Source organism: Pleurodeles waltl, chromosome 6 (assembly GCF_031143425.1).
Source record: "Pleurodeles waltl isolate 20211129_DDA chromosome 6, aPleWal1.hap1.20221129, whole genome shotgun sequence".
In the NCBI taxonomy this organism is placed as follows: domain Eukaryota; kingdom Metazoa; phylum Chordata; class Amphibia; order Caudata; family Salamandridae; genus Pleurodeles; species Pleurodeles waltl.
In genome coordinates this window covers 1,563,645,622-1,563,673,228 of record NC_090445.1, presented here as the reverse complement: position 1 = coordinate 1,563,673,228, position 27,607 = coordinate 1,563,645,622, and the positions used below count along the sequence as shown (strand labels likewise).

The 27,607-nt window shown below is 49.5% G+C and overlaps 1 protein-coding gene across 1 annotated transcript; it reads right to left on the bottom strand.

The window, feature by feature from the left end:
• LOC138301792 (E3 ubiquitin-protein ligase TRIM39-like) lies at positions 1-27,607 on the bottom strand. Its single transcript, XM_069242295.1, has 3 exons — positions 27,194-27,607; positions 27,017-27,040; positions 1-111 (listed from the first exon to the last, which is right to left on the bottom strand). Exons 1-3 carry the CDS (start codon positions 27,605-27,607, stop codon positions 1-3), a joined length of 549 nt encoding a protein of 182 aa, XP_069098396.1.

Sequence of the window (27,607 nt, the reverse complement as noted above, 5' to 3'; positions counted from 1 at the left end):
TTAAACATTACGCACCTCCATTTTGACCACGTCTTGTTCTTTCTTGGCACATAATGTTTTCTGATTCTCTAGCTCCAACTTAAGCTTTTCTATACTGCTCTGGAGGGTTTTCTGAAAACATAAAAGAGAAAGTCATTAGGGTGTTGCAGTCGTCCATTGATTTCGCTTTGTTGAGAGAACCACTTAACATAGCAAGTTATTTCAATCTTGACGAACCTCAGGTAGATATTGGATCAACAAACGTTAAACAAAATGCTAACAATAAACATAAATTATGTGATCATTTACAAGTGTGAAATATAGTAATATGAAACACTGTCATCAGTAGGGGTCAGAACAATGAGACGCCAAGGCACCCATGCAGAATATTCAGGTGAATTTCCCCTGCATTCCTAAGAACAACATGCGGAAAACAGATGTCTGTTTTTAGGGTCGAGTGTGTGCAAGCACTGGGGACCATGTTGTAATCTCTCTGTGGGCTTCTAACCACCCTCATGTCACGCTCATCACTTTCATTAGTTTGTGGGTTTGCCTTTTAAAAATCGATTGATTCCATTTGTGAAAGGCATGCATACTTCATGCCTTTTCCGGTGTTTAGCCCTCGTCGAGTGCACCAGTAAACTACTAAAAAATATACGAGGCTCTGTGTTCTCAGCTGGTTTCTGGACTACTTTATCTTTTCATTTCCTGTGCAGCGCGATCTCGCTGGGCAGAAGTCGAGCACTTTGCATGACATAGACCCTGTTACATGGATAACTGCACTTTTGCTGGTTATGTGGATAATTGCACTTTTGCCGGTAACATGGATATTTGCACTTTTGCCGATAAGTTTCACTGCAAGCAAACTTCTGTTTCCTTTTCTTTGTCTCCCTCACGCTCATGGCCACCATCGGCTTGCATATGTGAAACGGTTTTACTTTTCATTATTAGTTTATGTGGCAAGAAAAGTCAGGTTTGGAGTTTACAACGCTAATAGCTCTAACGTGAGCAAACGCGAGACCCATTGCATGGCAAATGTTTGTTTATGGTTGTCAGTGCCGTTAAGTAATGGGTCTTTTTTAGTTCAGACTTAGAAATAGAAATACTTTGCTCTCTTACTAACCTCGTGCTTTCCATAAACAACATAATAAACATGCATAAGCAAGGGCTCATTGTCAGTCCTCTTCCTCCATTGGTCTGTTCAAGTGTCATTATCCATTTTACTTCCACACACCATAGCATACAGCGTGGGGCAATGTCTCAACCCACTCCAGCCATTGTTTTACTTCACTGTGAGTGACAGCATTTTGCTTGTGCACATCTGCCTAAAATGTAGCGCACTTTAGTCTCAGGGGTGATAAGTCAATATCTGCTCTCATTTCTTCTTGAATTTTATGTTTTTATTTATATTTACTTTGGGCTGTTTTAGTCTATTCTTTTGTTGAATAGTACATGAATAGCAGATTGAAATTAGATGGTTTCTAAAATATTCACCTTTTTTCCAAACACCTTTTCCAAACACCTTTTCTAGTTTGCTGCATAAAAAATGCAAATGTTATTTTTTTAAGCCAACCAGGAAGCATTGTTGACGTTTCTACACTGTTAAATATGGTTCGAAATATCTCTTTATAACCGAGTGCTTCCATGGCTGATCTTGAAAGTATATCTGTGACTACCCTGTTGTATTTTAGACTGTTTTTCGCACAGTCTTGTTTTGTTGGAAGAGTCAGGCAGGGCCAAGGGAGAATCACAGACTTCCCCTTTCACTCTAACTTCTAACTCATGACAATAATAGTATGAATGTGGCTTTTTAGGGCAGAAAAAGAGAAAGGAATCATTAGTTCAGGACTGTCTGAAAGGCTCAAATTGTCTGTTTGGCCATGGTGAAAACAGGGCTATAGGGAGGGTGTCAGTGTAGGAGGCTTGCCTGGTTTGTAGTGGGTACCTTGGGTACTTACACCAGGTCCAGTTATCCCTTATTAGTGAAATGTAGTAGTGTTCTAGCAGCTTAGGTTGATAGAGGTAGCTATAGCAGAGCAGCTTACGCTGTACTATGAGACATGCAAAGCTCCTGCAATACCACTTATAGTTACACAGTACTTATACACAAGTAAAGACAATACTCAGGCCCTCATTACAACCCTGGCAGTCGGTGATAAAGCGGCAGTAATACCGCCAACAGGCCGGCGGTAACAAAAATGGAATTATGACCACGGCGGAAACCGCCCAGACAGACAGCCACTTTAACAGAACGGCCGCCACGGCGGTAGCGACAAGCACCACGGCGGTAACCCCCAACAGCCAGGCGGAAGACAATGTTCCGCCCACTGCATTAAGACAGGCCTATCTGCCACCTTTTCCGGGGCGGTACCAACGACATCAAAAGCACGGCAGAAACATAACACAGGAGTAAAAGGACTCACCTGTGGAGACACAGGGAACAACCACGACGGCAAGGAGCCCGAGTTGCACATCTTCCCCATGCTGCTATACCTCTTCATGCATTACAAACATCAACGCCGGCGAAGACAACCACAGTGAGTACTGCCGCCTAGCATACAAGGGAGGGGGGAGGAAAAAGAGAGTGACACACACCCGCAACACGCAACACCCAAACCCCCAACACCATACACACAAACAGATGCAATTATATTACATAACTACCCCGTACCCCTCAGGAATAATGCAACGACAAAAGGAATTCATTAAAGTGAGTGTAATAAGATAAAATACTATAAATACGTGCTTCTAAATCAAAACAGTATATACATATATACAAATGGAGGAACACTGCTCAGTCCTCAATGTCCATGGGCCACAGGACCGCTACACATAGGCCAAGGCCCCACCTCACTCCTGCAACAACATGGAGAGAACACTGCAGGGGGATCAGGTCGAAAATACACAGGTACCTCAGTGGGACGGGGATTGGGGGGGCACCTCAGCCGGAAGATGGTACAACACCACTGGCCCTGGAGGGGGCTACATGTCCTGGGGAGTGCAAGGCCACAGTCTCTCAAGTGGGTGATTTTCCCACTGCTTGGTCCTGGGGAGTGCAAGGCCACAGTCTCTCAAGTGGGCGGTTTTCCCCCATGCTCTGGAGGGGGCAACATGCCCTGTGCTTGGTCCTGGGGAGTGCAAGGCCACAGTCTCTCAAGTGGGTGGTTTGCCCACTGCTTGGTCCTGGGGAGTGCAAGGCCACAGTCTCTCTAGTGGGTGGCTTCTCCACTGGTTCTGGAGGGGGCCTTGTGCCCAGTGTGCTTCATCGTGGGAAGGATGGGGTGAGTGTATGGCTTCTTCCACTGGTTCTGGAGGGTGCCTTGTGCCCTGTGATGCAGCACTTGGGGAGTGCATGGTCACAGTCTCTCATCTGGGTGTCACACCTACAGGATTTGCAGGGGCCAGGACGCACTACAGCCCATGGAGGCAGGACTACACACTGCCCACCGGCAGTGATGGCTGCTCAGTGGTGGCAGTGGCAGGGCTGGTGTCGGGGCTGGCAGTGGTGGGGGGAGGCTCTAGCCCATCCCCTGCAAGCCTCGGATGGCTGCCCACTGGGGCTGCTGCTGCTGGTGACAGTGCTGATGGCGGTGCAGGCAGAGGTGGATGGCTGTTGGGTGTCTGAGTGCTTGCGTTTGTGTACTTTGGGAGGAGGGGGCACATACACAGTGGGAGAGGACACAGGGGACGTGTGCATGGATGTGGGGGTTGGTGACTGCCAGTGAGGGGTGTGTAGTGATAGGCGTGATGGTGATGGAGGTAGTGGATGAGGATGTAATGCATGCAGGTGTGAGTGTAGACGCTACTCGGAGAGAGGGGGACACAGTGGAGGCAGTGAATGTCGGTATGTCTGCATCTGGATGGTGTATGTGTGAGTGCCTGTGGGATGATGTGTGGTGCTTGTGTTTGCCTGAGCCACTCCTCTGTATTGTCTTGTGTGCATGCTGGTCTGCCTGTGTGCTTGGGATAGGTTGGGGTTGAGGGGAAGGGGACTTTTTGGTCATCCTGATCCAGGCGTGCAGAGCTGCTGTCATCACTGTGGGCCTCTTCTGTGGGGGGACTGGATGTTGCTGGCACCTCATCTCCAGTGCCGTTGTGTGGGGGACCTGTTGGGATGTAAATGCAGTGTTATTGTTTCTGCATGTAGCATCTTGTGCATGTGTTGCCCTCTATGGTTGTGATTGCCCTGTCAGCTTTGCCTTGTGTGAGTAGTGATTTTGTGGTCTAGGTGATTCTCTCTAACGTGCATGCTTTATTGATGGGTGTCCATGTAGGGCTGTGAGTGATGTCCATGTATTGGTGGTGCATGCAGTGCTTGGTATTGGGATGGGTGGGGTGTATGTGAGGTGGTGGAGTGATGGAGGTGAGGGTAGGGGTGGGGGTATGAGATGGCATGCAGGCAGGGGGGTGAAAGTAGTAAAGAGTTGACTTACCAGAGTCCAGTCCTCCTGCTACTCCTGCCAGACCCTCAGAATGCATGATTGCCAAGACTTGCTCCTCCCATGTTGTAAGTTGTGGGGGAGGATGTGGGGGTCCACTGCCAGTCCTCTGTACTGCTATCTAGTGTCTTGCTGCTGTGGAACACACCTTCCTCCGTAGGTCGTTGCACCTCTTCCTGATGTCATCCCTTGTTCTGGGGTGCTGTCCCATGGAGTTGACCGTGTCCACGATCCTCGGCCATAGCTCCATTTTCCTAGCAATGGATGTCTGCTGCACCTGTGATCCGAATAGCTGTGGCTCTTCCCGGATGATTTCCTCCACCATGACCCTTAGCTCCTCCTCAGTGAAACTGGGGTGTCTTTGTGGTGCCATGGGTGTAGTGTGTGTGGTGTGTGTGGGGGTGTGTGCGGTGATGCGTTGGGGTATGTACTGCCAATGGTTTACTGCGGTTGAATGTGCGCCGCAGTGATTCGTGGGTCATAATGCTGTGGGCGTATTTCTGTTGGCGTAACGGTGTGGGTTTGGATACCGCCAGTTTATCACTGACCTTTGGGCTGGCGGACTTGTGTTTGTGGCTGTATAGTGATGGATTGCTATATGTATGTCATTATATGGGTGGGGTAAACTGCTGCGCCTGTGGTATGTTGGCGGCAGTCAGCATGGCGGTAAGCGGGACTTACCGCCAATGTCGTAATGAGGGCCTCAGTGTAACCAAAAATAAAGGTAGTTTATTTGGGTGACACAAGGCCAAAAATATCTTAGAGGCAATACTCCTTCTGGAGGTAAGTATTATACACAATATATACACTAGACACCAAAACAAGGTAAGTAATTAGACATAGGATGGTGCAAACAATAGGAAATGCTATAGAATGCAATGGGAGAAAATAGGTCTAGAGGCAACACAAGCCATATACTAAGAAAGTGGAATGCAAATCCCCCCCTAGACAAGTGTAGTGTGTAGAGAATTGCTGGGAGAGTAAGAATACAGCCAAGGTAAGTAAAATACCCCATACCAGAGCCCAGGAAAGCAGGAGTAAAGTACTGCAAGTTTTCTTAGGACACACTACAAGTCGTGATTAGAGTTATTGCAAGAACCAAGCAAGACTGCAAACAACAAATGGTGGATTCCTGGACCTGAAGACCTGCAAAGGAAGGAGACCAAGTCCAGAAGTCGAAAGAAGTTCCAGGAAGGACAGGAGTCCCTGCCAACCCAGAAGAGGGTGCAAAAGAAGAGTCCCCGGTTGGACGAAGATGGCAGAAATGCACCCAAGGAAAATGTCAGCGGGTTCCTGCATGATGCACTGGATGTCCCACGAAGAGAAGTTGGATGTATGCAAGTTTTGGTGCTGGATTCCTCCAACAAGCCTTGGTTCCAGCAAAGTCGTGTTTTGCGTCAAAGTGGCGCTGTCTGGACCCAGGAGGGACCTGGGGGCCTCAACTCTGTGTGAGCAGGAAGAGGGGGCTCTCAGCACTTCACAGAGTCCTCAGAAGATCAGACAGCACTCACGGGAGTCCCAGGACATGGGGACAAAGGAGGTGAAAAATGCAGTTGGTGCAGCACTACACAGGAGGGACCCACGCTGCCCGAGGTCAACTCAGCGAGTTGAGCGTCACAGGATAGAGTGCTGGGGACCTGGGCCAGGCTGTGCATGAAGGAATTTTGCAAATAGTGCACAAAGGCCTCAGGAGGTGAAGAAGACGCTGTGCACAGGGGTACGGTCGTTCTCGGGGAAGGCAAGGTCTTACCTCCTCCAAATTGGGACAGCAGGACCTCAGGACAGTCTGTGTTGAAGGGGTCTACCCTCTGTGTTCCAAGGAGCACGCTCATCACCAAGAGAGGAGTCCAAGTGAACCAGTCTTCGACTTAGAAGGTGCCTGCTTGAGAAGGGGAGTGACTCCATGTCTCCACGGGAGATTTCTTTGGTCCTTCTGGTGCAGGGTGAAGATAGGGAGTCCCCACAGCGTGCACACTGTGGAAACTGTTGCAGTTGCTGGCTGGAGCTGAAGTTACAGAGGAAAAGTAGCCCTTCTGGATACTTTGTTGCTGTTACAGCGGTTCCTGGAGCAGTCTGAGGTTGATCCGAGGTCAGAGGATGAAGGAGTAGTTGCAGAGGATTCCTGCTGGAAACTTACAAGTAGAATCTGAAGAGAACCCACAGGAGAGACCCTAAATAGCCCTGACAGGGGGATTGGCTACCTTATCAGGTATGGATCTATCAGGAGGGGTCTCTGACGTCACCTGCTGGCACTGGCCACTCAGAGGCCTCCAGAGGGTCCCCACACCTTGGAAAACAAGATGGCTGAAGTCTGGGACACACTGGAGAAGCTCTGGGCACCACCCCTGGGGTAGTGATGGACAGGGGAGTGGTCACTCCCCTTTCCTTTGTCCAGTTTTGCGCCAGAGCAAGGACTGGGGGTCCCTGAAACGGTGTAGACTGGCTTATGCGAGGAGTGCACCATCTGTGCCCTTCAAAGCATTTCCAGAGGGTGGGGGAGGCTACCCCTCCCCAGCCTGTAACACCTATTTCCAAAGGGAGAGGGTGTAACACGCTGGTCTCAAAGGAAATGCTTTGTTCTGCCTTCCTAGCACTGACCTGCTCAGACCCCAGGAGGGTAGGGCCCTGTCTGTGAGGTGGCAGCAGCTGTAGCTGCATTGCAAGCCTCAGAGAGCTGGTTTGGCAGTACTGGGGGTCCATGGTGGAGCCCCCAGGATGCATGGAATTGGCTCCCCAATACCAGATTTGGAATGGGGGGACAATTCCATGACCTTAGACACCTTACATGGCCATATTCAGAGTTACCATTGTGAACCTACATATAGGTATTGACCTATATGTAGTACACGCGTGTAATGGCGTCCCCACACTCACCAAGTCCAAGGAATTGGCGCTGAACTATGTGGGGGCACCTTTGCTAGTGCAAGGGTGACCTCACACTTAGTAACTTTGCACCTAGCCTTCATTAAATAAAGGTTAGACATATAGGTGACTTATAAGTTACTTAAGTGCAGTGAAAATGGTTGTGAAATAATGTGTGCACTATTTCACACAGGCTGCAGTGGCAGTCCTGTGAGAGGGTTTGTCTGAGCTCCTTATGAGTAGCAAAAGAAATGCTGCAGCCCATAAGGATCTGGAACCCCAATGCCCTGAGTACCTGGGTACCATATACTAGGGACTTATAAGAGGGGTCCAGTGTGCCAATTGAAATTGGTAAGTGAGGTCACTAGACTATAGTGACAAATTTATAAGCACTGAGGTTCTGGTTAGCAGAGCCTCAGTGACACAGTTAAGCACTATACACACACACACACACACATTAGGCCATAAACTATGAGCAGTGGGGTCCTGACCAGCAGGATCGCAGTGAGACAGGCAAAAACATACTGACATACAGGTAAAAATGGGGGTAACATGCCAAGAAAGATGGTACTTTCCTATAGTCAGTGGTGATGGAACAATTTTCAGAGTGGGAGTGCTGCCATCAATGTTACATCCCTCAAAAAGGGAATGTGAAAAGCCCAAGAGTCACACAAATAACAAGTGTAGAAAATGATCCTCGCCTATTTGACAAGAGAGTGAGAGGGGTTTAGTATGTAGACAATGATAACTTTTGAAGTACCCTGTCAGAAATATTTCACAAAAGCAAGGCGTGAAAGCACACTGCCTTTGACAGACAGCACATTTTCCATTGAAATGGTCACTAAATTCATACTGACCTGCAGTTTTACTGAGAAGACTATATAGCGTACAAACAATAATGTGTGGAAATCGGGTTTTAACAAATATGTATTGTTAGCATCTCACTAAGTATGTTGAATTGTTTTGATCCTATTAAAATCTTTGTTTCCATTACACTTCAGAATTACAAAAAAGAGAGCTTCATTTGTGCTTTCTGGCTGTTATAGCTTGAAATATATGCACAAGTCATATAGGGGGTCATTCTGACCTCGGCGGTAAAAGGCGCTTACCGCCGGCCAGTAGGCCGCCATAACACCGCCGTGGCCGCGGTAAACCGCCACGGTCATTCTGACCCGCAAGTGCCAAACCGCCGAAAACCCGACATCCTCATAAATCCGCCACACCAAAGGTCAGCGAAAAAATGGCGCTGACCAAACCTCCACCGTCACGCCAACAGAAATACGCCCGTACCATTCCGACCCACAAATCCACGCGGCGGTCTTTCAAACGCAGTATTCCATTGGCGGTACACACCGCCGCGGTCAAAATACACACACACATAGAAAACTCAGCCACATTGGTCAGTTCGAAATACACACACCTGATACACATACTAACACCACTCCCACACACCCAACACAATATAAAACACACACCCACATCACCCAAAAGCCCCTACGACCCGAAATCATTGACGAAGGCTAGAGACAGAGCACAGAATAGAGAATCCCACAACACAGAGGCACACAACACCATCACCCACACAGAATCCACGCACCAAACACCACACACCACCACACGCACCACACTCATCACCACAAACGCCACCCCACACCTCAACCACACCACCCCATGGCACCCCAAAGACACCCCAGGTTCAGTGACGCCGAACTCAGGGTTATGGTGGAGGAAATAGTCCGTGTAGAGCCCCAGCTCTTCGGGGCACAGGTGCAGCACACCACAATTGCCAGGAAGATGGAGCTATGGCAAAGGATAGTGGACAGGGTTAACGCGGTGGGACAGCATCCACGCAATCGGGAGGACATCAGGAAGAGATGGAACGACCTACGGGGGAAGGTGCGTTCCATGGTATCAAGGCACAACATTGCGGTGCAGAAGACTGGCGGCGGACCCCCACCTACTCCCCCAGAATTTACCGCGTGGGAGGAGGAAGTCTTGCACACCCTGAGGGCCTCGCAGGAGTAGGCGGAGGAATGGACTCTGGTAAGGCAAATCTTCACTACTGCTTCCCACCCCCACCCCAACCGCATGCCAAATCATACCCCCACCCTCACCCCCTCCCCCATCACACCAACCCCTAGCAAAAGGCTCACCATCACAACCCACCCATCCCAACACCAAGCCCTGCATGTGACCCCAAAGCATGGACACCCATCACCAAAGCATGCCCACTGCACACACACATCACCCCCATAAGCCACCCTCACAAAAGCCCCCACAAGGAAATGCCTGCACATGGGTACACGGACACCCACCCATCACACGAAATGCCACACACAGAAGCAATAACCATACCTTTATACCCCTGCAGGACCCGAACGCCACCACACCGCCACGGAGGGTCCAGAGATGTCCATCCCACCCCCAGAAGAGGCCCCCAGCGATGACAGCAGCTCTGTCTCCCTGGAGCCAGACGACCAGCCCGGCCCATCAGGGACCTCTGGACAGTCGGTTCCCCACAGACAGCCACAGGCTACACCAGACCCAACCCCCTCTGGGAACACCAGCACAGCTCCCACCCAGCGGGCCCATGCCTCTGTCTCCAGGGCACGTAAATCAGCGGTGTGTCCACCACTACAGGGCACCCAGGTTGACCCACCACCCCAACAACAACAGGGACCTGGGGGCAGTGGTAGTGGGCACACCGTCCAGGGGACAGAGGCCCAGGAACACAGGGGAACTGGGAGGGCTGCTGTGCGACAGGGGGGGGACAGGCCCAGGGAACCGACTCTCCAAGAGGCCCTCTCCTCCATCATGGGAGCATACCACCGCTCCCAGGAGACGATGGCGACGGTACTGGCCCGGTTCCAGGAGATCCAGGAACTGCAGGAGGAACGGTACATGGGGTTCAGGGAGGAACTGAGGAACATCGGTTCCGCAATGGGGACCATCGTCCTGGCCCTTACCCAGATCGTCACCACATTGCGGGACCATGTGGCACCCCAAAGGGCCCCTGTCACTAGCCCAGGCCAGGAACAGCCTACCACCTCCGCCGGCGCTAGTGGACAGGAGGCCCCCACACAACGCCAAGCCACCAGAACCCCACCTCCTGCAGAAGAAGAACCACCCCGCAAGCGGAACCTGAGATCTCACAAGAAGACAGAGTAGGATTGCAAGACCCCCGCCAGCCTAAGATACCCCCTGATGTCATCCCACTGTCCCACATTGTCACCCTGTCCAACCTTGAACTGCCCTGCTCCATCCTTCCACAGGCATATGGACAATGCACCTGTGCGACTGAGAACTGGACTCCGCCATGGACATTACTCCACCCCCACCCATCCCCGCTTCCCAATCATTTACTTATATGTAGCACTTAAAATAAATCACTTATTCCACTTAAATAAACAGGAGTATGCTTGTATTCTTAACAAATGTATTACACATAACGGTTCAATAATGTCCAGTTACTTTGTGATGACAAATACCAATTTCAATAAGCTTTAGTCCATAGGCAAACAAAGCTGAAGTCAGGCAGTGGGTCATACAGCTCTGAAAAGGGAAGGGAAAGTCACAAATCAGTTAACAGGAACTGGGGGGAAACACAGACAGTGGAGATGCATGAGGCCTCAAGTAAATGTAAATTGGGGTGGCTGTTTCTTACCTGTGTGCTACTGAAAGTATTGTTGTATGACTGTATCCCTGTTGTCCGTGTCGTCCCCGTCGTCTTCCTCCTCGTCACTCTCCACAGGCTCCACAGCTGCAACAACACCACCATCTGGACCATCCTCCTGCAGAAAAGGCACCTGGCGTCGCAATGCAAGATTGTGAAGCATACAGCAGGCCACGATGATCTGGCACACCTTCTTTGGTGAGTACATGAGGGATCCCCCTGTCATATGCAGGCACCTAAACCTGGCCTTCAGGACCCCGAAGGTCCTTTCTATGATCCTCCTAGATCGCCCATGGGCCTCATTGTACCGTTCCTCTGCCCTGGTCCGGGGATTCCTCACTGGGGTCAGTAGCCACGACAGGTTGGGGTAACCAGAGTCACCAATTAGCCACACACGGTGTCTCTGTAGCTGTTCCATCACATAAGGGATGCTGCTATTTCACATGAGATACGCGTCATGCACTGACCCAGGGAACTTGGCATTTACATGGGAGATGTACTGGTCAGCCAAACAGACCACCTGGACATTCATCGAATGATAACTTTTTCTGTTTCGGTACACCTGCTCACTTTCTTTGGGGGGAACCAAAGCCACATGGGTCCCATCAATGGCACCAATGAAGTTGGGGATATGTCCAAGGGCATAGAAATCACCCTTCACTGTAGCCAATTCGCCCACCTCAGGGAAAATAATGTAGCTCCGCATGTATTTCATCAGGGCAGACAACACTCTGGACAAAACCTTAGAAAACATAGGCTGAGACATCCCAGATGATATGGCCACTGTTGTCTGAAAAGACCCACTTGCCAAAAAATGGAGTACTGACAGAACCTGCACCAGAGGGGGAATCCCTGTGGGTTGGCGGATGGGGGACATCAGGTCTGGCTCCAGCTGGGCACATAGTTCATGTATAGTTGCTCTGTCAAGCCGGTATGTAAGTATGATATGTCGTTCTTCCATTGTCGACAGGTCCACCAGCGGTCGGTACACGGGAGGATTCATCCTTCTCCTCGCGGGACCAGAAAGACCGCTGAGTCTCTGCTGGGGATGGCCTCCCAACGTAGGAGGGGTGCCAGCTGCCAATTGACCCCCCTGATGTCCCGGATCCTGGCGGTGGCCTACCCCGATTTGGATGGGCGCGTGAGGACATCACAGCAGACACAAGGGGGTGAGTATCAGCACATTCTGCTATCTTTGCACGCAGTGAAGATGTCTGGGTGGGGGAGGAGGGCTGTGGCTATCTCCAGGCCAGGGCGCATTCTGTAGGCTAGGCCCCTCCGTTAGACACGGCCCTGTGCCCCCGCCCCCCACCTCTGTAGGGTGCCAAGTACAGCCATCCATGGTCCGGCCTCACCCATGTGTGCATTTGTCGTCCATAGACCCGTAGGCCTAGTCACAATAACTGAGTAGTGTACCCCCATTGCGCGGCCTAGTTCAGGGGGATTCTGTGTCTGTCCTCTCCGACAACGGTGTTGCCAATGCATGCACTCAACCTGTCTTCATTTCTCCCCCCCCCCCATTTTCTTTGTCTTCCTGTTCATGTGTGCATTAGCATCATCAGGCGGAGGAGAAGTGGCATCGGCGCACGAGGGAGCTGCATCTCACATGGGCCCGGAGGGCCATACAACAGACTCCGAGTACACCAGTGAGACGGAGGGCGAGTGGAGCTCCACAACGGGGACCCGTGGAGACGTCAGCGACACCGACACGTCCTCGGAAGGGAGCTCCGTAGCGGTGGCGGCAACATCCGTGCCCACCGCCACAACAGGTACAGCCGCCACCCAGCGCACCAGCCCCGCCCTCCCAGCAGCCTCTCAGCCTTCGCTCCGTGCCCGCTCGCCCAGGAAGGCGGGCATCTCCTTCGCCCCAGGCACCTCAGGCCCTGCCCCAGTTACCCCTGCTGCCCTCAGTGAGGAGGTCATTGATCTCCTCAGGACACTCATTGTTGGGCAGTCTACCCTTTTTGAATGCCATCCAGGGTGTAGAAAGGGAGGTGCATCGGAGCAATGCATACCTGGAGGGCATTCATTCGGGTCAGGCTGCCCATCAGCGATCGTTCAACGCTCTGGCCTCAGCACTGACGGCAGCCATTGTCCCTGTCTCCAGCCTCCCTCTTCTGACTCCCTCCACCCAGTCCCAGTCTCCTGTTCCTCTGCCTATCCCATCCACACCATCAGACCAGCCTGCACACACCTCTACACCCAAGGGCAGCTCATCCAGACATAAGCACCACAGATCACACAAGCATTCACCCAAGCAACATCCAGATGCAGACATGCCAACAGTCACTACCACCTCTGTGTCCCCCACCTCCTCATCTCCCTCCTCCCTCCCTGTGACGTCTCCACTCACACCTGCATGCACACCACCATCAGCCAGTACTTCCATCACCAGCACACCCTCCATTACAGTCCGCACACATGCAGTCACCACCCCCACTGCCATTTACACGTCCCATGTGTCCTCTCCCAGTGTGTCTGTCACCCCCTCTTCCAAAGCACACAAACGCAGGCAGCCACCCACCCAACAGCCATCCACCTCACGACAGCCTCCGTCACAAGCACCTGCACCCAAAGACAGCACACTTGACTCTCCTACAACCACATCCTCTTCCTCCACTCCCAAACCCACTACACCTACCCGTCCCTGTCCTTCCAAAGTCCTTTTCCTTTCTAACCTTGAGCTCGTTCCAATCACTGACCCACCCCCTCCATCTGGGAAGAGTAAAAAAAGCACCTCAGCCACCACCAGCCCTGCATCTACTTTGACCATAGTGCAGGGCTATTGGAGTCCACCAGATCCTAGGGCAGGAACATCGGCCAGCAGCAAGGGGACAGCCAGCCCCCCCCTGGGAAGAGGACAAAAAAGTAAAAGGCCCGGCGCGACAAGACTGAGACGGCTGCCACCAAGGACAGTAGCCTTGCCCCGTCACCTGCCACATCATCCAAGGGAGGCAAGGGCCACAGAGCTCCAGCGAAGGAGGGCAAGGGCAGCAGGGCGGAGAAGTCAGGCAGCAGGCGAGCTGCCCAGGAGGACCCCACCAGCCCCATTCCGGGTGTGATGGACGACACCCACGGGCCCAGGACTCCATCACAGGAGGGCGCCGCGACCGCAAGTTCGGATGGTGAATGAGCGGGAAGTCTTGCCCAGGTCTGGCTCCCTAGACACACAGGACAAGCACCGCTGAACAGGGCCCCGCCGGGAGGAGCACCGCTGAACAGGCCCCGCCGGGAGGAGCACCGCTGAACAGGGCCCCGCCGGGAGGAGCACCGCTGAACGGGCCCTGCCGGGAGGAGCACCGCTGAACAGGGCCCCGCCGGGACAAGAACCGCTGAACGGGGCCCGCCGGGAGGAGCACCGCTGAACAGGGCCCCGCCGGGAGGAGCACCGCTGAACGGGCCCCGCCGGGAGGAGCACCGCTGAACAGGGCCCCGCCGGGACAAGAACCGCTGAACGGGCCCCGCCGGGAGGAGCAACGCTGAACAGGGCCCCGCCGGGACAAGAACCGCTGAACGGGCCCCGCCGGGAGGAGCACCGCTGAACAGGGCCCGCCAGGAGGAGCACCGCTGAACGGGCCCCGCCGGGAGGAGCACTGCTGAACAGGGCCCCGCCGGGACAAGAACCGCTGAACGGGCCCCGCTGGGAGGAGCACCGCTGAACAGGGCCCCGCCGGGACAAGAACCGCTGAACGGGCCCCGCCGGGAGGAGCACCGCTGAACAGGGCCCTGCCGGGACAAGAACCGCTGAATGGGCCCCGCCAGGAGGAGCACCGCTGAACAGGGCCCCGGCGGGACATGGACCGCACCGCTGGGCCCTTCCTGTCAAGCACCGCTCCGCTGGGCCCCGCCGTCTCAAGCACCGCTCCGCTGGGCCCTTCATCTCAAGCACCGCTCCGCTGGGCCCTTCCTGTCAAGCACCGCTCCGCTGGGCCCCGCCGTAAAGCACCGCTCCGCTGGGCCCCGCCGTAAAGCACCGCTCCGCTGGGCCCTTCATCTCAAGCACCGCTCCGCTGGGCCCTTCATCTCAAGCACCGCTCCGCTGGGCCCTTCCTGTCAAGCACCGCTCCGCTGGGCCCCGCCGTCAAGCACTGCTCCGCTGGGCCCTTCATCTCAAGCACCGCTCCGCTGGGCCCTTCCTGTCAAGCACCGCTCCGCTGGGTCCCGCCGTCAAGCACCGCTCCGCTGGGCCCTTCATCTCAAGCACCGCTCCGCTGGGCCCTTCCTGTCAAGCACCGCTCCGCTGGGCCCCGCCGTCAAGCACCGCTCCGCTGGGCCCTTCATCTCAAGCACCGTTCCGCTGGGCCCTTCCTGTCAAGCACCGCTCTGCTGGGCCCCGCCGTCAAGCACCGCTTCGCTGGGCCCCGCCGTCAAGTACCGCTCCGCTGGGCCCCGCCGTCTCAAGCACCGCTCCGCTGGGCCCTTCATCTCAAGCACCGCTCCGCTGGGCCCTTCCTGTCAAGCACCGCTCCGCTGGGCCCTTCCTGTCAAGCACCGCTCCGCTGGGCCCTTCATCTCAAGCACCGCACCGCTGGGCCCTTCCTGTCAAGCACCGCTCCGCTGGGCCCTTCATCTCAAGCACCGCTCCGCTGGGCCCTTCCTGTCAAGCACCGCTCCGCTGGGCCCTTCATCTCAAGCACCGCTCCGCTGGGCCCTTCATCTCAAGAACCGCTCCGCTGGGCCCTTCCTGTCAAGCACCGCTCCGCTGGGCCCTTCATCTCAAGCACCGCTCCGCTGGGCCCTTCATCTGAAGCACCGCTCCGCTGGGCCCTTCCTGTCAAGCACCGCTCCGCTGGGCCCTTCATCTCAAGCACCACTCCGCTGGGCCCTTCATCTCAAGCACCGCTCCGCTGGGCCCTTCCTGTCAAGCACCGCTCCGCTGGGCCCTTCATCTCAAGCACCGCTCTGCTGGGCCCTTCCTGTCAAGCACCGCACCACTGGGCCCTTCCTGTCAAGCACCGCTCCGCTGGGCCCTTCATCTCAAGCACCGCTCCGCTGGGCCCCACCGTCTCAAGCACCGCTCCGCTGGGCCCTTCATCTCAAGCACCGCTGGCCCATTGACAGTGCCGGTTCTGTGTCGAGCAGGGCTTCAGGAAGCACTCTGGGCACCATGCCTCCTCCAATAACAGTGGAGTTGGTAATCCATCTGATGGACTGTGGCTTTGCACTCCCCAGGATGGTGCAGTGGGCAAGCCTCCCACTGTAGACACTTGAGAGACTGTGGCTTTGCACTCCCCAGGATGGTACAGTGGGCAAGCCTCCCACTGTAGGGACTTGTGAGACTGTGGCTTTGCACTACTCAGGATGGGACAGTGGGCATGGAGGCCCCTCGTGGATCTGGTGTCGTGGACTCATGTGGCTGAGGTGCCCCCCCTTCCCTTCCCCCTGAGGTGCCTGTAGTTTTATCATCTGATGCCCCTGCAGTGTTCTCTCCAATGGTATCTGGTCTCCTGTGTGGGCTTTGCCCATGTGTTTGGGCACATTGGCCCACGGACTATGGAACTTTGACGGAATGTGCAGGACTTTTTGCCTATGTATATATTGTTGACTATGTTCATTCCTTATTTTTGTATCTTTTATATGGCATATTTGCCATTCCTTCAATGGAGCTATTTATACATATATTTTATAGATCATTTAAATTGTGTCTTTGCATTATTCCGGGGGGTTTGTGTGGTGTCACTCTGACTTGTTGCTCGGCATTGGGGTGTAGGTATTTGTGGGGGGGGGGGTGGGTGTATGGCGCATGTGTGTGCCCGTAAGCTTTCCTCCTCCCCCCTCGCCTGTGTCGTAGGTGCAGTACTCACCGTTGTCGTCTGCGCCGGCGTTCGTACTCCTGGTAGATGAGCAGGTAGACAATAGCTGGTAGGATGTGTAATTCGGGCTCCATGGTGTCCTCCTTCCTCGTGGAGTGTGTATAGGTGAGCTTTTTCCCGTTCGTAGTCTGTTTCTGCCGTGTTTTTATCGGCGGGGCTCCCGCCCCGGAAAAGGTGGCGGATTGGTGAGTTGTGATAGGGTGGGCGGTACATTGTCTGCCGCCTGCCTGTTGGCGGTGACCGCCGCGCTGTTTGTCGGTCCCGCCGTGGCGGTCGGAGTGTTAAAGTGGCGGGCTGTGTTGGCGGTTCCCGCCAGGGTTAGAATTCCATTTTTTTGACCGCCGGCCTGTTTGCGGGTTGGCCGCCGCTTTATCACCGAACGCCAGGGTCAGAATGACCCCCATAATGTGTTGTAAATGTTTAAAAAACTGACATCCTATAGCCTTTCTTTTCACACTCTCTGTAGCTCAGCAAGATGATTAGATAATTCACTTTATAAAATCCTCTAACTTTGTTGTCTGAGAAAGAAATGTAAGCCCGAACCTCCATGTTAAAATAATAAGCATCAATTTGCCAGAAGACATAGCCTTCCATTTGATACCTGTCTCTGGAGGCACAGCCAATGTGACAAGATGAAAACAAAATGTAAAGCCACCTATATTGGTCATTCACTTTCTGAACTCCAGCAAGGTTAATACTTGCAGGATCCCAACTTTGCACCTGTTAGTTTTCAGCTCACAACATAGGGCAGGTTTCTAGGGAGAAAAGAGGCAGACTGTTTGTGTATGCACAATTGCATCGAGTGAGCCTAAGCGTGTGTGTGGTGGTGCGCAAACTGTATTCAGCAAGAGCACCCAAAAAAGCACTCATGTGAGCAAGTGATTTACAAGGGTCTTGACGTGTAGCAATCAGAAGATGTAAACTTGGGCCTAACAATATAGGGATTGCTTATTTATGAGAGAAAGTAGTTTGTTCAGTGGAGCAAATGACAAACATAGTAGATCACGTGCAGAGTATGAGGTGCCAAACAGGTCAAAATACAACTAACTCATAGATTACATGCATTGGCTTCTATTCTTCACAGTGATTCACATAACAATAGATTGTTTTATGTTTGAAAAATATTGGATGTGCCTTTGCATGCGCGGCACTGGTTCAGACATATGTTGGTTTGCATGCATTATACTGGTTGGTATTAGGAGAGCATAACTTGGCTGTGGCATTATATGTTTCAGAAATGCCTATGAAATTGTAATCATGACAATATATATTGTGTGTTCAAACTGTATGCATGTAAAAATGGTACACTGAAAGCCATATAATCGAAGTGGAATTATAAATATAAATGTAGAAAAGTCATTTACAAGTCACATGCAATTTTATTCAATTCAAAAATGTATTCGGCATATTCAATATAGCCATAAAAGTACATAAAAAAGGTTAAATACTATTCCAAAAAGGAAATTAAAAAATGAATTCATAAATTCAAAAAAAATACTTCACATAACATCCATGTTAAAATATTTCCAATACCTAGATCTAATGGCCAGATACAAACTACTACAGTATGCTATTCCTCACACTGATTGCCTTAAGGATATAAAGTGCAACATTATAACATGCAAACTGATCTTTTAGTGCAATCAAATAAGCCAAGGCTGCTTTATAACACCTAAACGTCTGGGTAACCAGATTAGGTTTAAGATAATATTGTCTAAATGGCAGGTAAAATTTACAGAATAGCATAAAGTGTAAAGTGCTTTGCTCACACCATCGCACGGACCCAAGGTCATATCAGGGGGGCGGAACTTTCTATAGGGTATGCCATCAAGTGATGCATTAAACTAAGTTGCAGCCTTGTTAAAACAAATCTATGTTGCATATTAATGACCCAAGACAGATAGGTCTTACAAACCCACCTCTACCGGAAAGGACAAATAATAGTCAACTAAAGGTTTCAGCATTTCTGAGCCCATACAACCTTCTTCTCTTGATTTATGAAAGGACTCCCTAATAACCTTCTTGGTAAGAGATAACGTCAGTGAGGGGTTACACCAAACTTGAATACTATACAAAGTGTTAAAAACAGAATTCATATATGCCAGCCACGGTATACAGCTGACATTATCCTGGGTAAGGCAATTTAAGATAATAACAGAGGTTTGACCAAAAGAATATCCTCAGAGGTGTGGAATTTATTAAAATATCTACTTGTCCAGGGGACAGGTTGCTTCTCAAATCTACTTGTCCTGTAAAAAGATCTACTTGTCCCTTTGGTGCCATGTAGTGTGGCGACAAATTATGGCAGCAATTAATAGCCTCTCTGATTATGCCAGGGCTACTACCATAGTAGGGCTTGAATACTTGGAGTTTCAATCCCTACTGTAGAAATGTCCTTATTTTGCCACCTTTCTGCAGATCTGCATACTGGGGCTGGAGGAAGCAGTAAGCAATAGTTCCAGGGCTGGAATGCCTTTGAGTCTGCAAACCTACTAACCTGCATGTTTTAAAGGTTTTTACCAGCTTCTCTCTAATATTTTCCCATAATAAGAAAGGTTGGACATTTACTCCTGACAATGGCAGAATTAGAACTTCTTCCAGGGTTGGGAAGAAAGTGGCTGGAGGGAAAATGAACTTGCAAATGCTCAATAGATATTCACATGAGCAAATCTACACATCGTATTTACCCACGCTAAAATACAGTTCACAAATATTTTATAGGGGTACGACATATACCATGGGTGCACTTTTGTGACTTTCTTTAAGAATTTGGGGCCACAAGTAGGTAGGTTCAGATTTGTGACCTGCAAATTGCGAGTCGCAAATCCGAATGTAGGATGGTGTCCTTGACACCATCTGTGATTCGCAAGGGCTTCGCAAATGCCCACATCATGAATAATCATGAGGTGGGTCGCAATTTGCGACCCCCTCACGAATGGTGGCATGCTGGAGGCAGCAGACCACCATGTCTGTGACTGCTTTTCAATAAAGCAGTTTTTTTTGTAATGCAGCCCGTTTTCCTTAAAGGACAACGAGATGCATAACAAAAACGAAAAATGAAACGTTTTCGTTTCATTTTTTCAGAGCAGGCAGTGGTCCACAGGACCACTGCTTGCTCTGAAAAAATGTTTACAGTGACATTCACAATGGGAAAGGGGTCCCATGGGGATCCCTTCCCTTTTGCGAAAGTGTTAGCACCCATTTGAAATGGGTGCAAACTGCGATTGGTTTGCGCCCGCGTTCGCGGTCACAAAACAATCCTACATTGCACTGCGAGTTGCAATTAGGAAGGGAACACCCCTTACTAATTGCGAGTCGCAAACCCGTTTTGTGATTCGGTAACCAGGTTACTGAATCGCAAAACTGGGTTTGTGCATCGCAATGTGCTTTTTGCACGTCGCAAACAGCGAAAGTCGCTGTTTGCGACATGCAAAAAGCTACCTACATGTGGGTCTTGGTCCCTAATTAGGTCTGGTGTTAACAAAGACATTTTGTTTTTATTAAACTTCTATTTCTCTCTCTTTCGGCTGGCTTTAGTGTGAGTGATCGCATTCTGCTCTTCCACAAGGAGCATATTGCCACACAAAGTAGTTTTGTTCAGTGTCAGGAACTACAGTGGCAATCAGTGACGTAACGAAACTGGAGGGTGCCCCTTTGCAAAGAACATGGAGGAGCCCCCTCTCCAGACTCACTCAGGGCAGGTGCTGTGCTGACGGGGCCCCCTGGAGGGCGGCTGCGGGGCCTTTGTTATGCCGCTGGTGGCAACGTGTGCTTTAAGAGTTCAAAAACTTTTTGGGGGGGTTTTGCCAATGTTTGTTACAATGTTGAGGGCCTGGTAGCTCCCACAACAATAAAGTGTTACAAAAGCCATGTCAAAACAAGACACGCATTGATGAAACTAAAAGACTTATAAAAATATGTCAGATCAGTTGGCTTTGTCAGTGTTTGTTTATTTTCATGCTTCCCATAATCGTGTTGAAAATGGTTACACTGATTTTCCATTAGAAATATTTTTGGGAAATACTAGCATGCATCAACACATTTTACTAAATGACACTTCATTTGCATATAATCAGAGAGCATTCTGGGAGCATTATACTTAGCCTCTTAGCCTAAACTTTTCAAACATGTGTGTACACGTTTTCTTTTTTTTGTACTGGAACCAACGTCAGTAGTGAAGTGTGACCTTAAAACATTTATTTACAGCACGCACCCTAATAATGAAGGCTTTCAAATAATGAACCATAAATACAAGTTCGAACAGCATTGTCCTTTGGAAACACATTACCTCAACTGCAGAGAGTTCAACTCTCTGTAAACAGGCAGCCAAAGGGTTTGTGCTGCAGGGGGTTGGGCCTACTTGTCCCAAGGACAAAGTAAACATAAAAACTTGTTGCCCTTGACCCCAAACAAGATGTCCCAGGTGTCAGGCGATAGGAATTCCACATCCCTGCTAGGTACCTGTAGACACCCCTCTTGCCTTGTAAATTTCCACCATTATTTTAACTGGCCAATTACTTAGTTGATGTGCAAACCTGAAAATCCCACATGTATTATTATTACTCATTTTGATCCTAGCAGCCAAATCCTGCTTTGCCCAAGAACTGTTACCACAGAATAAAACCCCTAGGTAACAAAAGGAATTCACTCTAGCAATTGGAATATTATTAATATAAAAAGTCAGCATTTTTTAGATATGGGCCCACAAACCAGTGAATGTTTATGCCTTATTGATCACTAATCGCTCGGGCGACATGTAGTCCCCAAATGCACTCATCAGTTTCTGAAGGCCTACTGGGGTCTTAGAGAGCAAGACGGCATCGTCTGTGTATAACAACACCAGGATACGTTTTTGTGAAACACAGGGAGTGTCAGCCTGCACAGATTGTGAGCTATCTACTCCATTAATAAAAAGCTAAAAAAGTAGAGGGGCTAACACACACCCTGCCAGATACCCCTCCCCACTCTAAAATTGGGCGTACAGTCATCCTGCATGCCAAAATGGACTTTACATGATAAAGTCTTGTACAAGCGAACTAGGAAACTTATGATTTCCCTCGGGCACCCAAAGAGAGTAGGGAAGGCCAGAGCAGAGAATGACCAACTAAATAAAAGTGCTACTCAGATCTGCAAAACACAGATAATGTCAACTCGACTTAGCTGTAGTGTATTTCCCAATTAGGAGGTTGAAATTAACACTTTGCTCTACTGTCCCCAAACCCTTTCTGGACCCATACAGTGCTGGTGAAAGGATAGCGTGTTCGTCAGCACATGCCTCCAGCCTCCTTAGGAGAACCCCGACTCATCACCGTCACCAGTGAGTCCAAAAGAGAGATTGGCCTATAATTTTTAGGGCACGACTTATTGCCCTTTTTAAAAATAGGCACTATGATGGAACTACCCCAGGTGGATGTAATTGGGCCAACAACCGCTAAGTTAAATACCCTGGTGAGGAAAGGCCCCCAGAGATCTATTACCGCTTTAAAAGGTCTACTGGAACCCTATCAGGGCCAGATGCCTTACCCCCAGCACTATCTTCTAGGGCGTGGGCCATCTCATCCAAAGAGATATCCAGTGGAAGTGGATTCCAGCTGCACACAATATCTCCTCCATTTGCATTGCTGACTTTGGGACATGGCCTAAATATATCAGGAAAATGTACTACCCACTCGTCACATGGGACGATGGACTGGAATTTGGGGAGTGTATCTTTTTACAGAAAGGGAACATTTACAGAATCCCAGAATAGCTTGCTGTTCCCCTTTTCCACCGCCAAGGTCAATTTTGAACACGCCTTTTCCCTTAATACCTTTTCCATATTTGTTAAGACCTGCCCATACTTTACGCTCAACTGCACAATTAAGTTCTTCTTTCTAAGGAAAATACCCAAAGCAAGTTTCAAACACTGAAGGGCCTCAGTACACTCGTGATCGAGCCAGCCTTTTTGTAATCTTCGGGTAACATTTAGCTGGTGTATCAAAAGGGTTTTGATGGTATGGGTAATGTTAGCAAAGCTATCCAACAATTTGGACAGGACCACATCTGCTTGCAGATAATAGTCAACAATAACAGAGAAATTCTTATGCTTTTCACCCCAAAAGGAAAAGGAAAGAAGGATAGGGTCATGGTCACTAAGTGGCAACTGGATTATTTGTTGTACATTACACAAACCACCTACACTGGCCGACACCAATACATGATCAATAACCGTGGAAGCATTTCTTCCAGTAAAGGTTGGAATTTGGCCCGTCGATGTCACATTCACATTCCGATAGGAATACATCATGAGTTGTGATAATAGAGTTCAATGCATCTCCATACTCACTATGGCAGAAATGAGCATCTCCCATCTCGCCCTGGTTGGTATACCGACACACATGTGCTGCTGGCAAAGAGTATGATTGGATTTTAAAGTCACCTGCCCACAATAAAGCAATATCTGAGCTAATGGGGTGAACAACACTTTCCAAGCTGCACTCCAGAGCCTTAGCCACCCTACTATGTGTTGAATCGAAAACGTTATTATAAAAGTTAATTAGTACCAAATCACGCTCTCTTTTTTTTGTTAGCCACAACAGCTGGGCATAGGAGCCCACAGTAGACAATTTTTTTATGGTGACTAGTAGATTGTTAGAAATGAGGATCTGGAGACCGCCTCTAGCCCTCCCCTTTGCGAAGGAGCAGCCCCCAGGAAGTGAGAAGAGAAACCCTCCACATAAAGAGGATTTACACACCAGGTTTCCGGAATACAAATGATGTCCAAGATAAAAGTGACATTAACCCATTCAATTAACCCCGGTTGTTTGTTCAGACCTCCCACATTACAAGTTACAAATGTAAAATATCCAGCCAATTTATCCAAATTACCATTCGTACAAGTTCCACTATATGAGTGGCTGCTCAAGTTAGAACTGACAACTACTCTTGGCTACAGACTTCCCAGTGTCGGATTTTTGCCCTACCCTTCTCACGCTTGGGCAGACAGTACAACCGAGCCACCCACCACCTTCCACCCTCGGACCCCTAAGGCTAAGATCATCACCACTCAGGCCATTAGACATCCCATTCCTGGTCAGTCGTTCTCACTTAAATCACCCAATACCTGGAATCTATTGGATAGCTCCATCAGTGGGGGAAAGAAGAGAGGGCTGAGACACTGACATCTCAAACCTCTCAGTGTATTGGCAAACCCATTTTCTGCTTCATTTGGTGTGCATAAGTGACAATAGAAATAGCCCAGATGAAGGAGGGTCATATCCTGTCCAGACATGTTGGGCGAACCCGACCTTACTAAGATTTCATCCACATAATTTGGATTTCGAAAATTAATGACCACACAGTCCCCCCTCAATGTTTTGGTAATGGTCCAATCCAACCCACCGTTCTAGTAAGCAAAATTTGGTGTGCTGTGGCTGAGGGAAATAAAAGCTTGAAGTTAAGTCAGTGTACAACCTTATTTTTTAGGGTCATGGGTTTTGTGAGAACCTGATTTCAAAGGCGGTACCTTGGCCAGAATTACAATGTACAGGCAGGAAGATGGGGATAAATTATTTGAAACAGAATTACCCATGGTAAGGTGATCAATTGATATCTACAAACTGGCGTCTGTTTAATGAATATCAGGCTGCCGTTGTTGGCCCTTCTGGGAGTAAACCCCTAGTAGCACCTTGCTTACACCTCCTTCAATACATCCCTCCTGATTCTGAATAGGGGGAGGACAGATCATGGGTACCTGGGGCACAAAACTTTGCACCACAGTTAGAAATTGGTATGACTACCCCGTGTTGTGACGAGTTTGGTTGAGCTACCAGGGGATCTATTACTTTATCACTCTCCAGCTATGCTTTATCAATTTTTGGCAGAGAGAGGAAATTCTGACAATAATGATTTCACTCCAACAAGGAGGTCCACAATGATCTCTGCCATTTTTTGTTCTATTGATGCCTATCTACCCTCTGTAAGTAAGAGATGTGCATTGAAGGTGTCTATTGCTTTACGTATGGGAAAGACCTTATTCGTTTTTTCCACATTATTCATCATATGTTTTATTGCGAACAATTCTTTTAGTATTGCATCTAGTGCAGTTTCTTAAGTCATGATTCCTGCTTCTGGAAACATATTCAGCCCTTTACCTGCAACTGCTTAAGTAATTGTCCTACTGGTTCCAATACTGAGCTGCTTGTCTCAGCAATCCTAGTGAGTATCCATCGACTGGACCTTGGGTCCTATCAAGGTCTATTATCCAATGCAACGCTGACCAGAAATGACCCTATATATAGGTAATGTAAGCAGTTTTTGTTATCAGGTTTGCCCCCTATGACTGATAATGATGTCTGGCAGTGTGTCTCAAGTCAACGGTCTGTAGCAGAATATTAGGCTGGTTCAAGAATATGGTGGGGGTGGCTGAACGAATACCTTTCATGCCCAATGCTTACCAAGATTAAACACAATGTAATTGGTTCATTTACAATGTTTTTGCCTGTGTATTCTAATGATGGGTTCTCCCCAAGAGTCCAGAAAAACGTTCATGCAGGAGAAAAACACAACCATTTCCCTACTCAAAGCAAACAATCCCTAGGGATCCAGCTGGTATAGTCTTCCAGTCTTGCTGGAGACCACCTGTCTTCAATTGTCTACAGGTCCTCTAAAGTACCAGTGAGTGCTGTCCCTTTCCAATCATCAAGATGGCTGCTGTCATACTCTAAACACAGTCCTATTTCTATATTTATCCCGTCTGTGTGGGCCAATGGAATTGAAATAGTATGTTTCCCTTAGTGCAGGTGCATAGCATCTTCTCCGCTCCTGTCAGACTCCACCTTCTGATCTCAGCATGTATGGTGAGGATTCCTGTGGGGCGGCTGTATCATTACTATGATTATCCAGCACTTCTTGTTTTGTTGCTATCAGTCTCAATGCCGTTGCTGATGTGGGACACAGACAAGATTGCTATAACACGATTTCTTGCTGCACTGTGTGTTTTCTTTGGTAGAGCCCTTGTGTAGTGCCCTTCATCATTGATGGACTGGTCTACTTTACCTTAATTGTCAGTGGGAGGCAGGGAGCCTAGCGTCCCTCTAAAAGTGGTCTGCTGTTTGAGCCCCTTGTCCTAAGACACCTGCTGAATGAGGCAGCTCTAAGGGTTCCATATGCATGCTGTCCTGGTGGTCAATGAGCGATCCCCTTGGCCTTGCAACCTGCTCTTTTATCTTGGTATGGTTGGCACTTGAGGAGTGTCTCTGTATCTTATGGGCACCTGTAATAGATGACCACCACATACTAGTTCTGCCTAGGGGCAGGTGAAGGGTTTACTGGACTCCCTGCCCCTAACCGCCATCCATTTAGTTGCAAATTCCAGGAAACCTTCAGCAAAGTACAGTGTAGTTAACAGGCTTCTTTGATGCAATGATTTCCTGCATAGTGGCTCCGTTTTCAAGCCGCAGGGTAGCCTCCATGTGAAGGGTGGACCATCTTGTCACTGGAAAACAGTAGAGAGGGATCCGGTATCATGAGGCTATGTGCCTGAATTAGTTTGTTATACTTGGGATTATGATTGATATGCCCAGGCTTCCGAGGCTATGACTGGGCATTCATCTATTTTACCTGGGCATTTTGGCTACAGTTATGCAACGGTGTTTAGCATAGAAGACTGCGCCTATGTAGGTCATGGCTGTGCCCCTGGCAAATTCATGGTGGGGATCCCATTATATATTGGTAGCACTGTAGTTATTATACAGGTTGCAACTAAAGTAAAGTAGCATTTGTTTGCTTTAGTAGAGGTTTTGTAATTTGTTGGTCCTGTACATGTTTTAAGTTACAGTGATGTCACTTCCTGAGATTACATCAGGATCATAGGTCATGAGAGATTACTTGTTGCTAGGTCATTACACTCACCAAACGTTTGGTTTGATATCACTTCCTGTGATGTTATTTGGTGGGGGTGGTAGTTACAGATTGTGTGATGTCAAATTCACTATTCCTTGGATTTTGTTAAATTGGCATCCATGACATGAGGCCCATTTAGGCCGCACCTCAAGGGTTTGTTACTGCCTCTGGTAATACAGACACTGTAACAAACAAAAAAGCAGAGACAAACAATACTACAATTGGCAGCAAATCTTTATGCACAGTCATTTCAGCACAGGGTCAAACAGGAATGAGTAATGTGATACCCAACTCTGTAGCATAATTACTTTCCAAATCAAAGGCAAAAGGCATAAGTCCAAGGGTGGTCTGCCTTACAACATACCTACCTTGCTTTTCATAGGAAACTTCATCTAAAGGAGAAAGTAATGGTCAAGTTGAATTATACAATTTCTGAAAGGAGCATCCTCTTTTATGGAACACTCAACACATTTATATACATATAACTAGTTTATATATAACAGAAATTGCATGACTTGCCATGAAAAGACAGGTAGCACACATACCTTGTACTCCTGGGCTGCCCTCTCTATGGTAACCACATTGTGATCCGTATGTTCTGCCGACTGACTACACGCCACACAAATTGTTTCCTGATCTTCATGACAGAACAGGCACAGCTTCTCATCATGTTTCTCGCAGAGATGTTCTTCTTCTCTTTTCTTCCTTTTTAAAATCATTTGCTGGACAACGGGTATCATGTTTGATACCTGCCTGTTGGGCTGAAGCTTTCCTTCTCGCAGAGGTCTTTGGCAAAGTGGACAAGGCATTTTAGCATTTAGGGCTTCCAAGCAGTAGGTGATGCAGGACTTACAGAAATTATGCCCACATTCTGCAATCACAGGCTCCTTAAAGTATTCAAAGCAGATTGGACATGTGACCTCATCCTTGAGCTCCTGTAACTGGGAGGCTGTTGCCAT

Coding starts and splice junctions, on each gene's coding strand:
- LOC138301792 (XM_069242295.1), bottom strand. CDS start 27,607: ATGGCAACAGCCTCCCAGTTACAGGAGCTCAAGGATGAGGTCACATGT. Junction 27,041..27,193: donor GGGCAGCCCAGGAGTACAAG/GTATGTGTGCTA, acceptor TTTCTCCTTTAG/ATGAAGTTTCCTATGAAAAG. Junction 112..27,016: donor AGTTTCCTATGAAAAGCAAG/GTAGGTATGTTG, acceptor TTATGTTTTCAG/AAAACCCTCCAGAGCAGTAT.